This window comes from Anser cygnoides, chromosome 3 (genome assembly GCF_040182565.1).
Source record: "Anser cygnoides isolate HZ-2024a breed goose chromosome 3, Taihu_goose_T2T_genome, whole genome shotgun sequence".
NCBI classification, from domain to species: domain Eukaryota; kingdom Metazoa; phylum Chordata; class Aves; order Anseriformes; family Anatidae; genus Anser; species Anser cygnoides.
Genome location: NC_089875.1, coordinates 14268498 through 14282957, shown reverse-complemented (window position 1 = coordinate 14282957; position 14460 = coordinate 14268498). Strand labels below are relative to the sequence as shown.

General features: G+C 53.1%; 2 protein-coding genes across 6 annotated transcripts in view; one reads left to right on the top strand and one right to left on the bottom strand.

The window, feature by feature from the left end:
• The window catches only part of PPP2R5D (protein phosphatase 2 regulatory subunit B'delta), a 32004-nt gene extending 18717 nt beyond the window's left edge, over nucleotides 1-13287 (top strand). For 4 of the 5 annotated variants that reach the window (XM_066993503.1, XM_048079005.2, XM_013194920.3 and 1 more), the window contains 4 exons: nucleotides 1604-1705; nucleotides 9222-9294; nucleotides 9710-9826; nucleotides 10196-13287. In XM_066993503.1, the coding sequence (XP_066849604.1) occupies nucleotides 1604-1705; nucleotides 9222-9294; nucleotides 9710-9826; nucleotides 10196-10333 (430 nt within the window). In that variant the 3' untranslated portion in view covers nucleotides 10334-13287. Of the gene's footprint in view, nucleotides 1-1603; nucleotides 1706-4199; nucleotides 4439-9221; nucleotides 9295-9709; nucleotides 9827-10195 lie in introns of those variants that run through there. The other variant, XR_001212447.3, reaches the window with a different exon arrangement.
• Nucleotides 13166-14429, bottom strand: MEA1 (male-enhanced antigen 1). Its single transcript, XM_066993516.1, has 3 exons — nucleotides 14147-14429; nucleotides 13950-14055; nucleotides 13166-13805 (listed from the first exon to the last, which is right to left on the bottom strand). The coding sequence occupies exons 1-3, from the start codon at nucleotides 14381-14383 to the stop codon at nucleotides 13642-13644; spliced, it is 507 nt and encodes a 168-aa protein (XP_066849617.1). The 5' UTR covers nucleotides 14384-14429; the 3' UTR covers nucleotides 13166-13641.
• Nucleotides 14430-14460: the final 31 nt, after the last annotated feature.

Sequence of the window (14460 nt, the reverse complement as noted above, 5' to 3'; positions counted from 1 at the left end):
AACTCAAGTTGTAGAGCTCACTTCCTTTTAATGAATTAGCTAGAAATACTCAGTCCACAGCTGAGATCCTAAAGTCTTCCAGCAAAAAAGACAGTGAGATTAAAAAAAAAAAAAGTCTAATTCCAGAGGGCGGAAAAAGCAAAGTAATTAATTCTGGGGAGGCTGAGCGAAACCAGGAGTTAAGCATATACTGTGGTAGCAAAGACAGGGTTGTGATGCGGAACTTGTTTGCAAACAGCTCCCTACTGGTCTGCTGTTTGATTGCTTCCTTCTCTTCATTACAGCAGGAAGCACAAACTTGAGCTACCGGTCAAGGGTGCCCTAAAGACTAGGGTCAATGCGTTACCTCTCCAAACAGAGCTGCCTTGCTGTCTGTTCCATCTGATGCCATTCCGCGTACACATGCAGACACGAACATGCACAGACAGAGGCGTGCACGTGTGCACCAGAAGGCAGACACATGCATGTGCAGACAGGCACACGTGCTCACACAGATGCTTGTGCACATTTGCAGGTGTGCGTGCAGACGTGCACACAGGCACACTCTCGCTTAGTGTCGTTGCCCCTCCTGATCAGAGTTCAGAAAAGGACTTCATGTTCTTCTCTGAAACCCTTTACCAGTTGTTTCCTTCTTTCACCAGTCAACATTCGTGATTCTGCTGTTTCTGCCTTTCCTTCTTGGCTCCTTCCCAGTGCTATGGCAGATGAGGTCCTGAAGGTGTTTTCCTCGTATTTCTCCTTTTCTCTCTGTTTTAGCACAAGTCACGTTGTCTCAGCACAGGCTGAGTACCTCAGATTCTCCTCTTCCTTCCCATAGCTCCTCTACTGCCAGCGTTTTGTCAGCCTGTATAACAAGCCCAGGAAGGCTGTGGCTCTCTTCCTTATTCTACGTGTAGAGCTGGAGAGGCACAGGGCTCAGATCTACTGAATCTCTCATTTCCCCCGCATCAGGCGTTTCAGAAACAGCTTCCATGCTTGTTTTTATTCCCTACGAGAGTCCTAGTCCCAGAGAGCTCAGGCACAGCGTAACCTGTACATAGGTTGCTGACATGAAGGCAGCTGTTCTTCTGGGGTACTCCTTGTGCTTGTTTCCATCTCTTGAGGGATGCTGAACGGCTGTCTTTTGGGCAGCTCGGTGACAAAACCCACGAGTAAACACTGGGCAGCCCAAAAACGTCATGTTGCGTATGACGAGGTGACTTGTGGGAGGCACTAGAGCTAGATTAGGTAAAGCCCTCTTCAGAACAGTCCTGAGCAGGTCCTTAGTGTCCTTTTTCTCCAGTTTCTGACTTTAGGAATTAAGGAATTAATGGCTATTTTTGCACTCACGAGGAGCGCAGTCAGAGCAGGGCTATCCCAGCGGTCTTTTTCTGTCTTTCTCCTCCATCTCTTTCTCCATGTGATGGTCTCAGGTGCTGTGTTTGTGGAGAGGGTTTTCCCACACGAAGAGCCGGGACTGCGTGAAAATCTTTTGTAACGTTTCTGTAGCGTACAACGAGTTGCTGCAACTGTTGGCTCTTGTCTGTGCTGCTGGGGCTAACTCAGGGCTGAGGACCTGGCGGGTACCACCATGACTTGTTCTCCTTTCCTGATTTCTTTGCAGGACAATCCATGGGCTGATCTACAATGCACTGAAGCTGTTCATGGAGATGAATCAAAAGCTTTTTGATGACTGCACGCAGCAATACAAAGCAGAGAAGCAGAAGTGAGTAAGAGGTTCTTGCCCTGTGACTTGAGCTCATCCTGGAGTCTCTTTGGGTGCAGTAAGAGGTGACAGACGCCAGTACGCAGGGGGGAGATGCAAAGGTGGTACAAATCATTTGGTCAAAAAGTAGAGGACTCCTCAGCAATAATCACGTGTAGAGATGAGAAGAGTTAAATGCGTGATGAGTTAAAAATTCTTTTCAGTTCTGCTGAAGCAGGTAGCTTGGAAAAGAGTGACAGAGTTTGCTGGGTTATGAGGAAGTAAGTTGCAATGTAGAGGCTACTCAGCTTTTCAGAGAGGCTTGGAAATATGTAGCAGTTTTTATGTGTGTTAGTGAATGCCACTGGAATCCTGCTGCTTTAGAAAGTCTTTTCTAAAGAACTTTGCTGCGGTGCAGAAGATGTTTTATGCCAACTGCAGGACACTTTCAATTTTTCAGTAATAAAGATGGAATAATATCTAGAACTTCAAAGAATAAATGGCGGGGATAAAATCTTAGCAAGTGTGATGCAGTAGCTGTGTCATGATGCAGTAAAGAGGGGAGAAAAAAAAAAAACAACACTCTTCCTGCTTTCTTGTGTTGGTTTTGATGCTTGTAGGACTTACCTTGGTGAGTTGAATCAGTTCAGGAAGCTAGAAGGAAACTTTTTCTTTCTTGGGTCAGTTTTCTGCTGGCTTAGTGAAATAAAAAGTGCTTTTCATTCCTGGTAAGCCAGGGCTGCCAAAGGGGGAGGCAGTGAGGAGCTCTTAGACATGTGCAGCTATTTAGTGTAGGGGCATTTAATAGCAAAGTTGAGATGCGAATCAGAGTTTGGGGATGGGTAACCTGCATATGGAGAAATTAAGGTTTTGTTGCATCTAAATTGTCAGCAAACAAGATTTTTTATTTTCCCATTGTATGGCATCTGTGAAGTCCATATCAAGGTCCAAACATACGTTTTAAGTCACAGTCACGGCACTATTTACTATGAGGTCTACTTGGTGTTTCCCTCAGGAGCTTTTTCTACCTGTTCAAATTTATATCAGTGCCCCACATTCAAGTGTGGCTGATGTAGGATTGTTCTAGAAAAGGCCAATGAACTACCTCAGAACTGTCCAAGAAATGGATGGATAGAGCTGTACTGGTTTCTGCTCTTGTTATTTTTTTTTCCCTCTGGCGCCCCTCTGACTACTAGGGCTCAGAAGATATTTTGTTTTGTACCTTTTACTGTCCTACATAACCAAATTTGGTAAAATGTTGATTGAAAGCTTGGGCAGAGGGGGATGGAAAAAGCTTTTTAGCAGCTGAATCTGAGACAAGTTTACTGGCAGCAAGCATGGTACAATTTCTCAGCTAAGTGGGATTCCCCTACCACGGGGACCCAGCTAAAGAGCCCTTTCTGTGCAAAAAGCAAGAAGGCTCAGCTGCACTATTACTAGCACATCGTTACCAGCTCTTTTTGGTTTGAGCAGTGTGGAAAGGTCCCCTTCTGAAGGGCTGCTAGAGTTAGGAGGAAAAGTTTTGGAAGGTCTGTGGGGACAGGCTGGGAAACATCTAGGAAGGGAAATCTGTGGCAGGAAATGAGGTAAGAGCAGGCTTCGGGAGAAGCAGCTTGTCTGGGCAAAGTGGTCGAGGTTTTGGGCTGAGACAGAGTGAAGAAGCAAGGGATGGGGGGGGCTGTTATCCTTAATGTCAAGGGATAGTAGGAAAGGGATTGGTAAAGGAAGCAGGTTAGAGGAAGATCTCGGTGAGGAGTTGGGTAAGGGACCTGGGAGTGGACAGGACATAGGGCAATGATGGGGGATAAAGAGCATGGACTTGAGAAGGTGGATTAAAAAAAATGGGCTTATTAGAGCAATATTCCTAAGTTATTTGCTTAAGTCTATTGTAAAAATGTCATCTTTTTCCTTCATATCTTTAAGACTTCCAAGAAACAAGCAAATCCATATGCACTTAGCACTTTGGCTACGTGTTCTGGACTGTAATGGAATAAGTCATTGCTGGAATGAAGGGGGTTAGGAAAAGCTTGTTTCTCTGGCAGGAGAAAATGATATTTAGTGGTGTCTCCCCTGTGGAAGGAGAGAGTTTTGTAGCTGAAGAGTCAGTCCTGGAGTTTGGAGTGCCATTCCTGCACTTCCCTACCTGCTCTTCTGTCAGCAGGGGGCTGCAGCCTGTTCCAGTGAACAGCAGGTCCCACCATCTCCCTTCTGGTGGAGAAGTCGTGCTGCTTCCACAGCTCCCTTCTGCTGTCTCACTGGCAGAGGTCACTGCAGGCCACGGCCTGCTGACGCGCAATCATGTGGTGTTGCAGTTAATTGCTGTTTTCTTTTCAAACGCAGAAACCTAAATGAAGTAGGACTTTTTTTCCCTAATAAAAAACCTTTTGAGGTCGTTGACGTTTATTGTTTCAGGAGTAAAGCAACGTTCCTAAGGCTGCCTGTGGGAAGTTGGCTGGATTGCTGTAATGCGGGATCGATATTTAACTGCATCACACCCTTGTTGTTTTTTTCACAGGACCTCTGCCTTATTCAGTGAGGCTGGCGAGTCTGAAAAGCTGAGGTTTCTTTTGTGTAGACAGAAAAAGGAGGAGGCATATGAAATGTTTCCCAAGGAGCCCCCTAGAGACCCTGTGCTATGAACTAGAAAATAGCGCGAGACAAAGACTGCACACGTGAACAAAGCCAGTGGATGTGAAACGGTGAAAAGGAAAGATCTTGTAGGCACGCAATTAGGCTGCAACCAGCTGATAAGAGGTCTGTTCAGAAAAGGCTTAGTCATGTTTCTAATTAGTTACTGTGCTTATGAGTGACATGCCAACGCAGGCCTGTCACCGCTGCACTCCTTGCTGTGCAGCTGCAGCCCCTGGAGCAAGGCAGGGCACGGAGAGACAGCCCATGTCCCCGGGGCATATGGGGAGGCTGTTCAGCGCAGGTGATCTGACTGTGCCTTCTGAGCCTTACTAATCTGCCCGGACACTTTGAGGCTGTTTGAATTATCAGAACCCTTTGGAAAACAGCGGGGAGGTTTGGGCAGATAGATAGTGTCTTATCCTGAATGTGCTGACCACCTGAGTGGAGACTGCTGGGCCTTAACTCATCTGTGAGGGGGGAATAATCTCTGCCCATCTGTCAGGGATGCAAGGGCTTTGGATGCTGACTTTCAGAAAATGTGCTGTCAGCGTGCCCAGGGGCCTCCCTGACACCTCATGTGTTAGCAGCTACATTATCTCCTGTGTTGGCCACAGCAGCAGGAAAGAGAAGGTATCTCCCAGTGTAGCTCTTCTTTTCCAAATGAGGAGCACATCACCTAAAAAGCAGGGCTGTGGGGGTTCTTCTCCCATAGATGCAGCGCTAGCCTGCGAGGCATTGCTGCTTTGCGAGATAGGATTCTCCAAAGACTCATGTCAACGAGTGACACTGAGGTAGACTGCAATGAAAGGTGTCCTAGTGCAGGAGGTAAAGCCAGTCTGAGTGATGAAGCTGGGAGAAGCTTCCCCTACAGAGGGATGTTGGACAGCCATAATACAGTTTGAGCCACTCAATGGGGCATCAAAATAAAGATGAAACTGTTGCATTCTTTGGAAATATTTGCTTTGCTGAAAAGGGATCACTGGTGTAAAGCTTTTAGACTTTTAGGAGCATGGCACTTAGTCTGGGTGTTCTCTTTGGAAGCTGGACTTTTACGGTGTCAGCTGAGCGCTTTACAGATTAACAGCGGCTCGCTGCTGGATGTCAAAGAATGAGGAATGGAGCTCTTCTGCAGTGCTGTTCAGCCCTGCTTTGGTGATCTGAAAGGAAAGAACCTGTGCCGGAGAGGCATGGAGCTAGATGACTGGGCACTCATGCCCTCAGCGTCCTGTGTAGTGGACCGGTAATGTGATGCAGTCCAGCCGAGTAAAATGAGTTTCATTATAGCCTTATAGCACAGCAGGAGACACGATCTGGGCAAGGTAGACGTTGCCTTGAGGAGCAATGACCATTGTCGAATCACGGAATCGTAGGATCACGAAGAGTCTTGAGATTGAAGGGGACCTCTGGAGGCCATGTGGTCCAACCCCTTGCTTAAGCAGGGACACCCAGAGCTACTTGTCCAAAATCATATCCAGATGGCTCCTGAGTATCTGCAGTGCGGAAGACTCCACAACCTCTTCGGGGAACCTGTGCCAGTGCTCGGTCACCCTTGCAATGAAGAAGCGTTTCCTGATGTTCACATTGCACCTCCTGTGTTCCAGTTTGTGCCCGTTGTCTCTTGTCCTGGCACTGCACACATCTGAAAAGAGCCTGGCTCTGTCCTCTTTGCACCTTCCCATCAGGTATTTATATGCATTCGTAAGATTCCCCCCGAACCTTCTCCAGCTCTCAGTCTCTGTGCCTATCATCATCGTGGCCATTTGCAGGACCCACTGCAGTATGTCCATGTCTGTCTTGTCCTGGGGAGCCCAGAAATGAACCCGGCACTCCAGGTGAGGCCTCACCAGTGCTGTGAGCAGCGGGGAAGGATCGGCTCCCTCAGCCTACTGGCAGTGCTTTGCCGAAGGAAGCCCAGGACACCAGTAGCCTTCTTGCTGCAAAGACACACTGCTGGCTCACCTTCAGCTCCGTGTCTGCCGGGACCCCCAGGTCTCTCTTTGCCCAGCTGCTCTCCATCTGGGTGCCCCCAACTTTTTGGGTTCCTCCCCATGTTCACAACCTTGCACTTTCCCCCTGTTGAACTTCATGAGGGTCTTGTCTGCCCAATTCTCCAGCCTGTCCGGGTCCCTCTAGATGCTCGTGCACCCCTCTGGCGTATCTGTCGCTCCTCCCAGTTTTGTTGTCTGCAAACTCACCGAGGGTACACTCTGCCCCCTCCTGTAGATCATTACTGAAGATGTTAAACAGGACTGGACCCAGTGTTGACCTGTGGGGTACACCACTATTACTGGTCTCTAGGCTTTGTGCCGCTGATCATCGCCCTCTGGGCCCAGCCATTTGGCCAAGTTTTTACCCACCTCACTATCTGTCCATCCAGCCCATACATCAACAGCTTGTCTCTGAGGATCTTACAAGGGAGTGTCAGAGGCTTTGCTGCAGCCCAGGTAGACAATCCACTTGTCTACCAGGCCAATCACTTCATCGTAGAGGCTTACCAAGTTGGCCAAACATGACTTCCCCTCAGTGAGTTCGTGCTGACTGCTCTTGGTGATTTTCTTCTCCGTGTCCTTCACGTGCTTGGAAATGGTTTCCAGAACGAGCTGCTCCATCACCTTCCCAGCGATCGAGGTGAGGCTGACTCATCTTCAAGCACTTCTTCCAAGCTGCCACGATTGATCAAGGATTATCAAAGGTGGCCTCACGTCTGCCAGCTCCCTTCCTTGCTGCAGCCTTCCTCCTGGTTTCTGGGACCTGGGATTCCCGAGGGCCACTCTCGCTGGTAAAGACTGAGGCAAGGAAGGCATTCAGAACTTCAGCCTTTTCCCTGCCCTGCGTAACCAGCTCTCCCACTTCATTCAGCGGTGGGCCCACGTTTTCCTCAGTCTTCTTTTGTCATTGATGTACTTACAGAAGCACTTCTTGTTACCTTGACATCCCTGACCAGATTCAATTCCGTTTGGGCTTCAGCCTTCCTGACTTCACTCTTGAATGCTCAGTGTCACTGTGTTCCTCCCAGATCACCCGTTCTTACTTCTACTCTCTGTACGCTTCCTTCTTTGTGTTTGGGTTTGACCAGGAGCTTCTTGTTCATTCACGCCGGCCTCGTGGCATTTTTGCCTGACTTCCTCTTCGTTGGGATGGACTGCCTTTGAGCGTGGAGGTAACCCTTGAATATTAACCAGCTTTCTTGGGCCGCTCTTCCCTCCAGGGCCTTATCCCATGGGACTCTTCCAAGCAGACCTTTGAAGAGGCCAGTCTGCTCTCCTGAAGTCCAGGGTTGTGAGCTTGCTTTTCACCTTCTTCCCTGCCCTCAGGACCTTGAACTCCACCATCTCATGGTCACTGCAGCCAAGGCTGCCTTTGACCTTCACGTTACCAACAAGCCCTTCATCGCTGGTGAGTATGAGGTCCAGCAGGGAACCTCTCCTTGTTGGCTCCTCTGCCACTTGGAGGAGGAAACTACTGTCAGTGTCGCTCCAGGAACCTCCTGGATTGCTGTGCTGTCCCTCCGACAGATATCCAGGTGGTTGAAGTTCCCCACGAGGACCAGGGCCTGCAAACCTGAGACTGCTCTTAGCTGTCTGTAGAGGGCCTCATCCACTTACTCTTGTCAGTCAGGCGGCCTGTAGCAGACCGTCACTATAATGTCACCTTTACTCATTCTCTCTTTAATCCAAACCCACAATCTCTCAGTTGGCTTTTCATTTATCGCCACACAAAGCGCTCTGCACTTCAGCTGGTCTCTCACAAAAAGGGCAAATCCCACCCCTGTCCTTTCTAAAGAGTCTTTATCCTTCCACTGCAACACTCCAGTCATGGGAGTTGTCCCATTACACCTCCGTGATCCCAAGATCATAATAGTCTGAGTGCCTAGTGGACAGACATCTTGGTCTACGTTTCCAGTGGCAAGAGTAATACAAGTATTTCTGTTTACCACACATTAAAAAGGGTGCTGGAGAAACTGGGGAGGAGACAACAGAAGAGAACTTGGGGAAGATGAGTGTAAACTCCTGGCCACAGTTCTCTGCAGAGACCTCCAGAGCTCTGTCAGAAAACGAGGTATAAGTTTCATTTTTGGTTTCTGACCCCCATGTTCTCTGATGGAGTAGCCTGCTGCTTGAATGCTTGGCAGCTTTATTCTCATTTTTACCCTCCTTTCTTGGATATATTTCAAGAGTTTGAAGTAATCACAAAATATAAGAACTTCCTTGGCACGGACAGGCAGGGTGCTAGACAACCAGTAGCAGAGACGAAAGCCGGAGAAGTTAAAATCAGAAATAAAGCAGAGATTTTAGTGCAGATGTTTAAAACGTAGAAGAGAGTAACAGGGAGGAGTGGATGCTCACCTCTGTCTCCGGGGGAAAGTTCACTGCCCTGGGATTTGGAGGCGGCCAAGTTGAATGCTCACTTGAGGTCTGTGCCAAAATCTGTGCCAAGCTGAAGAGCCGTGCCCTGGCCTGTGGGCAGTCGTCTCTGGCGTGGCACGTTATGGCCAGAGAGAAAAGGGAAACGTGGGCAGCTGAGCCCCAGATCTGTTGGAAATAACAATTTGCCCCTCTGCGTGTGGGGCACCAAGGAGTTTCCAAACCGGTGTCACTGCTTTCCTCCAGAAACTGGGCTCTCGGCTCCGCTCCTGCAGCGCACAGCCAAGGAGCAGGCACCTGAGCAGCCTGCTGCTGCCACCCTGTGCTCCAAGGGGAGCGGGGAGTGCGCCTGGGGCAAGCTGCAGCACTCCCTTCTTGTCACATCTCACCTCGAGGTAAAAGAGGGGCTCTCTAAAGGGCTGAGCAGCTCTTTCTCTCACCTGTGCTCTTCTGCTGTCCCTGTTTTTTTTTTTTTCTTTCCGTTGGTGAAAGCTGTGCTGTCCCCAGGAGTTCACACCTGTGCTCTCTCTCTCTCTCTGCAGGGGAAGGTTCAGGATGAAGGAACGAGAAGAAATGTGGCAGAAAATAGAGGAGCTGGCCCGGCTGAACCCCCAGGTGGGTAACAGCAGGGCCCTAGGACAAATGAGACAAGAATATGCTGGTGGGGTCTTGGCCTGCTTCCTCAGCTCATGAGAGCAGCTCTAGCACGTGATCTCAGGCCCGTGCGCATAGCTGCAGCGGTGGGCTGTCCCTCTCAGGCCCTAACATCTCGGGGATGCTGGCAGTATTTTACCAGCCCGGACTCCTGCAGCACTGACCTCTGTGTAACGCCACATGTACGGTGTGCCTGCGGCCCAGGCAGGTGCCACAGGTAGGAACGGATGGGTGAAAATGCTCCTTTCCTGTCTGTGCGCTTGCTGTGACCTTTGCCAGCACCAAAGAGAAGAGCCCCGTGGCGTTAGGAGGCTGGGGGGAGCAGGTTTGGTGTTGGCTGGTGTCCTCACTCCCCAGCTGTCTGTCTTGTCTGCAGTATCCGATGTATTACGCACCTCCGCCATTGCCTCCAGTTTGCTGTATGGAAACGGAGACCCCAACTGCAGAGGATATACAGCTTCTGAAGAAAACGGTGGAGACGGAGGCTGTGCAGGTGCGTAGGTGACGAGGGACCTTCCCCAGTCCCTCTCGGAGTGCTCGGGACATCACCACAGTCAGTCCAGGGCCCGGCAGTCAGAACTGGCTCCTTCAAGCGTTTGGAGGGTAAAAGCCCCCCTACTCTAATCTGTGACCATTGGAGATCAGCCTGTAGTTTGGAGTTTACCTGACCTCCTCGCTCTGGAAGAAATGTAAGTGGGGCTTCTCTGTGCCCTTTTGGTTTGCGTCTGGCTCTCAGCCTGCTCTGCAGCACGCCACGGTGTCACCCAGCATATCCTAGAGCAGTCAGAGGAGGGGGAGGCTCAGGCTGTACGGGGCTGAAGGGCTTTGTTGCAGCTCTCTGACTCCTTTGGTTTGTCTGTAGATGCTGAAAGACATTAAGAAGGAGAAGGTTTTGCTGCGCCGGAAATCTGAGCTTCCTCAGGACGTCTACACTATAAAAGCCCTGGAGGCCCACAAGAGAGCAGAAGAGTTTCTCACCTCAAGCCAGGAGGCTCTCTGACGGGCTCAGGAGCTGGCCCGGGAAGCTCTGCCCCCATCCCTTTCCCCCAGGGGTCACAGAAATGCACTTGGTTCTCATGTATAAATAAGGAATGAACATGGTGAGCTGTGCCTGTCCTCCACTCCATCCACATCCCTCCAGGGTAGATCTGGTTTTACGTTGTAACTTGTACCTCGCCACTGCCGTGTCCTCCTGCTTTTCCACCTTCGCTGTGCGTGTGTGAAGGGAGCCTGCCTGTCCTGGAAGCCCGGGCAGGAGTCGCTTCATTTCCACGCTGCCTGGTTCTTATTCCGCCCGGGAGCCAGAGCCTCGCTGCCCTGCAGGGAGGGGAGACGCTCCCCGTACCTGCAGCGGCAGGAGGCTGAAGGGAGCCGCGCTGGGCTCTGCAGTCAGCAGAAAGAACCAAAACCCCTGCACAGCTCACCTCCCGGGGGGGCAGAGCTAGGCAGCGGCACGGTGCGCTTGACCCCCCTGACTTCAGAAACAACCTGAGCTGCCCAGCTCAGCCTGACGGAGGCGGGTGGCACAAATCCTGCCCTCGCCGCCGCCTGCCCCCGCGCAGCCGAGGCCTGCGGCTGAGCTTGGGCTGGGAGCATCAGGCAGAGTTTGTGGGGGCTCTGCTCTCTCCCCGCCCTGCCTTGGGGTGCGGCTCTGCGGTCGGAGGGTCTCGCGTACAGCAGGAGGCGTTCACTTCCACCTTTCTTTTGCTTCAAGCCCCCTGTTCTGTTCCCTTGTCAGTGGAGTGGGGGTTCAGTGCTTTGCCACCCCCAGTAAAGCTGGGTGCAAGCACTACGTACTATTGCTTCCCTCCCTTTAGAGCATCCTTAGAAGCTCTCTTGTGGGAAAGTGAATTCCTTCAGCTCTTTGTATTGGTCCTTGCTAAGTCGTCTCCATCCCAGCGTCTTGGGTAATTGTGGGCCCAGAATTAACTTCTGGCTTTGTAGCAGGCGTCAGCCACTGACTTCTGCTTTCTTCCTCTACCTGCTCAATTAAAATACTCCCGCAGCTCTCCCTTTGTTGCTCTATCCCATCCTTAGCTCTGCAGTGGCTGGGGTTTCTAGGAGGCTTGTGCTGCTAAAGTCATTTCTGCCAATTAGTGGAAGCAGTGGATCCACATTACGGGGCCAAGGCTGAGTTGTGAGTGTTCAGTTGTCTCCTCCTCATGATCGGTGGCTAGACGCTGCTGTCGAACTGCTTCTGTAGGTGCTCTGAGCAAAGTTAGCCTCGCCCTATTACTTCAGCACCTGCCGTGGCCTGAGGCCCTTGTTAGTTCCGTGGCGCATCAGGGACTTGCTGTGCTAATTTAGCATTTAGGGTGCACTTGATAGCCCAGGGGCCCGCGCAGCACTCGGGTGCTACTGTGATCCAGCTCTCGGAGCTTTTTCCCCTACCTTTTGTGGTGCAGATTCAGTCCCAGGCCCAGGCGCCCCCTCAGAGAGGCTGGTTGCGATGGATAAGGGAAGTCTTCTTCGCTTCTTACCTGCTGCGCTTGCTTTCTCGACGCATCAGCTTGAGCGGGTTTGCGGTAGCGCAGGGAGCTTCTGGGGTCGGTGCCAGCGTGACGCAGCTTTGCAGCATCGCGGGTCGTCGCAGGAGGTCCTGGTGTGTCTGCTCCTCGTCCCCACCAGCAGACCGCTTCCCGGGTCAGAGGTTCACCCCCTCTAATCCTGCTGCTGGTGCGCAGCACCCTTCCTTCCCTCCAACCCGCGCTAGGCTGTTTTTCCCCCCGTGTCGCCCCCCCGCCCTGTTCAGCTCTCTTTCAGTTCGGCCCTCGTTCGGCATGCCACCATCTCTCGGGAGCAGCTGGCAAGCGTGCGCGTGCGAGAGATCACCCCGAATCACGCAGGACCCCGCCTCCCCTCTGCTTCGTGCGATGGGCCAGTTCATCAGGAGACTTAGGAAACACCTCAGGGAGGTTATTGCTTATTTTGAACATTAGCCCGAGCTCATGGTCAGCTGCCAATCAATTACCTCACGTGAGCCTGGCACAGCATGTAGACATGCGCTGGGTAATGCCGGCTGAAGGCTTGCAGGAGCGGCAGGTGGCTCCGGGGCACAGCACAGATGAGGACTGCCAAGCGCCCCAACCTGCAGCAGGGTTTAGGTGGGTAGGGGAGGACGTTTCTTCCCCTCGCGGTTATGGGCTTTCCACCTCGCCTGCTTAGCGTCGCGTTACAAGCTGCCGCCTTATTTCTAGAGCGCTCCAGCATGTGCCCGCCCTCACTACCGCCCGCTCGCTGCTGGGAAGCGGCCGCGTTTCCCTGCTCTGGGCCGCGCTGCCTGCGGAAAGAGCTGAGACCTGTGGCACGCGGAGGCCGGGCTGCCCTGCGCACAGCCCCTCTCCGCCTGCAGCCCCCGGCCGCGTCCGGAGGAGTACTGCCGAGAGCGGGCCGCGCGCGGGGGCAGGACCGCGACGCACCACGGCTACGTGCTGTAGGGCTTGGATGTCCTCATAGCTTTGTGTGTCTTGTTCTGGGTCAGGGACCTCAACGCTTAGAACCTTTCCATCGCCATTAGTTTACTGCCTACTCATTCCAGTGTCCTGGACATCGAAGAAGGGGACCATGTGAGTCAGGGGGGAGCGCGTTATTGCCCTCCGCCACGCGTACCGCTCATGTGCAGACCTGCGTCTGCCACGCTACCGCTGCCCCTTGCTCCACACTTGGTTTCTAGCATTAGTGCTCATTTCTGCCTATGCCTTCTCCCCACATCAGCCAAATGGACAGAACTGGAGCTGCCTCTTCTACTTCACACAGCTCCCTCCTCCCGAGGGAGCGAGCAAAACTAACTACTGCATTCACCCCCTGGACACAAGTATTAAGCTGCTTACAGTTCATATGTACATATGGTGTACTTTATTTTCAGTAGAGCATTACATAGTATGAAAGTGTTGGATTTTGTACAGATGTCCCTGTATGTACAGTACTAAATAAAACTGATCTCTTGGAAAGACACACTGGGCTCGACCTCTGATACGCCAACATGCAGCCGCGTGCCCTCGGAGGAGGCACCCCTGGGGGGAGAGGGACTTCTCCAGCGCTGGGACGAGGTGTTTGTCCCAAGCCAAGCTGGGTGAAGCCGCTCAAAACCCCTCCCTCCACACGTACGCAGGGTCAGGAATGTGGGCTGCCTCCTCCAGGGCAGAGCAAGTCAACACAAGGACATCACAGCAACTTACGTGGCAGCCAGAACCGGGAAAGAGGTAAGGAAGGGAAGGTGGACAACGTCAACGGGAGAAACTGGAACAGCGATGCCTGCGAGCCCCGGCCCCAAACTGGGTGACCGAGGGGCGGGCGGGGGTCTGGGCGTCACTTCCACTCGGGCCTGGGGCTGCTCAGGCTCTGCCTGGCCTGCAGCGTGCGCCGCACCACGTCCTTCCACTGGTCCTCGGAGATCTCGCTGGCCCAGGGCGGGATGCCCAGGGTGGGGAGCTTCACGCCGGCCATCGTCCTCTTCACCAGCTCCACGTGCTCTGGGGACGGACGGGCAGCGCGTGAGGCCGGGGCCTTCCCCCAGGAGCGGGGACGGCACTGATGTGGGAATGGCATTGATGTGGGGATGGCGGTGACATGGGGATGGTGACACGGGGAAGGTGACACGGGGAAGGTGCCCTTACCTGGGTCCATGGGGATGGAGCTGCGGCTGCTCTGAGCCGCCGCGCCTTCCTCCTCCTCCTCCTCCTCGCTGTCCGCGGGCGGCTCGGGCAGGTGCAGCCCCAGCATCTGCGGCACAAATGGAGGCGGGGAGGTGGGGATCGGGCCCGTTCCCCCCCCGGTCCCCCCCCCAGCCCCCCAGCCCGGCGCTCCCCGCTACCTGCAGCCGCTCCTGCAGCCCGGGGCCCGCCGCCTCGCCGGGGCCCTGCTCCGGTTCCTGGCTCAGCGGCTGGTACAGGTACCCGCCGCCTTCCTCCCCCTCCTCCCCCTCTTCCTCCTCTTCCTCCTCCTCTTCCTCCTCGTCGCCGCTCCAACCCGCAGCGCCCTCGGGGGCCTCCGGCGGCCCCGGCTCGCCGGGACAGACCCGTTCCGGCCCCATGCTCGGCGCCACCGCCATGCACCGGGCGCGGCCCCGCCGCCCCCTCTTCCTCCTCCTCCTCCTCCTCCTCCTCCTCCTCCTCCCCTCCTGCCCCC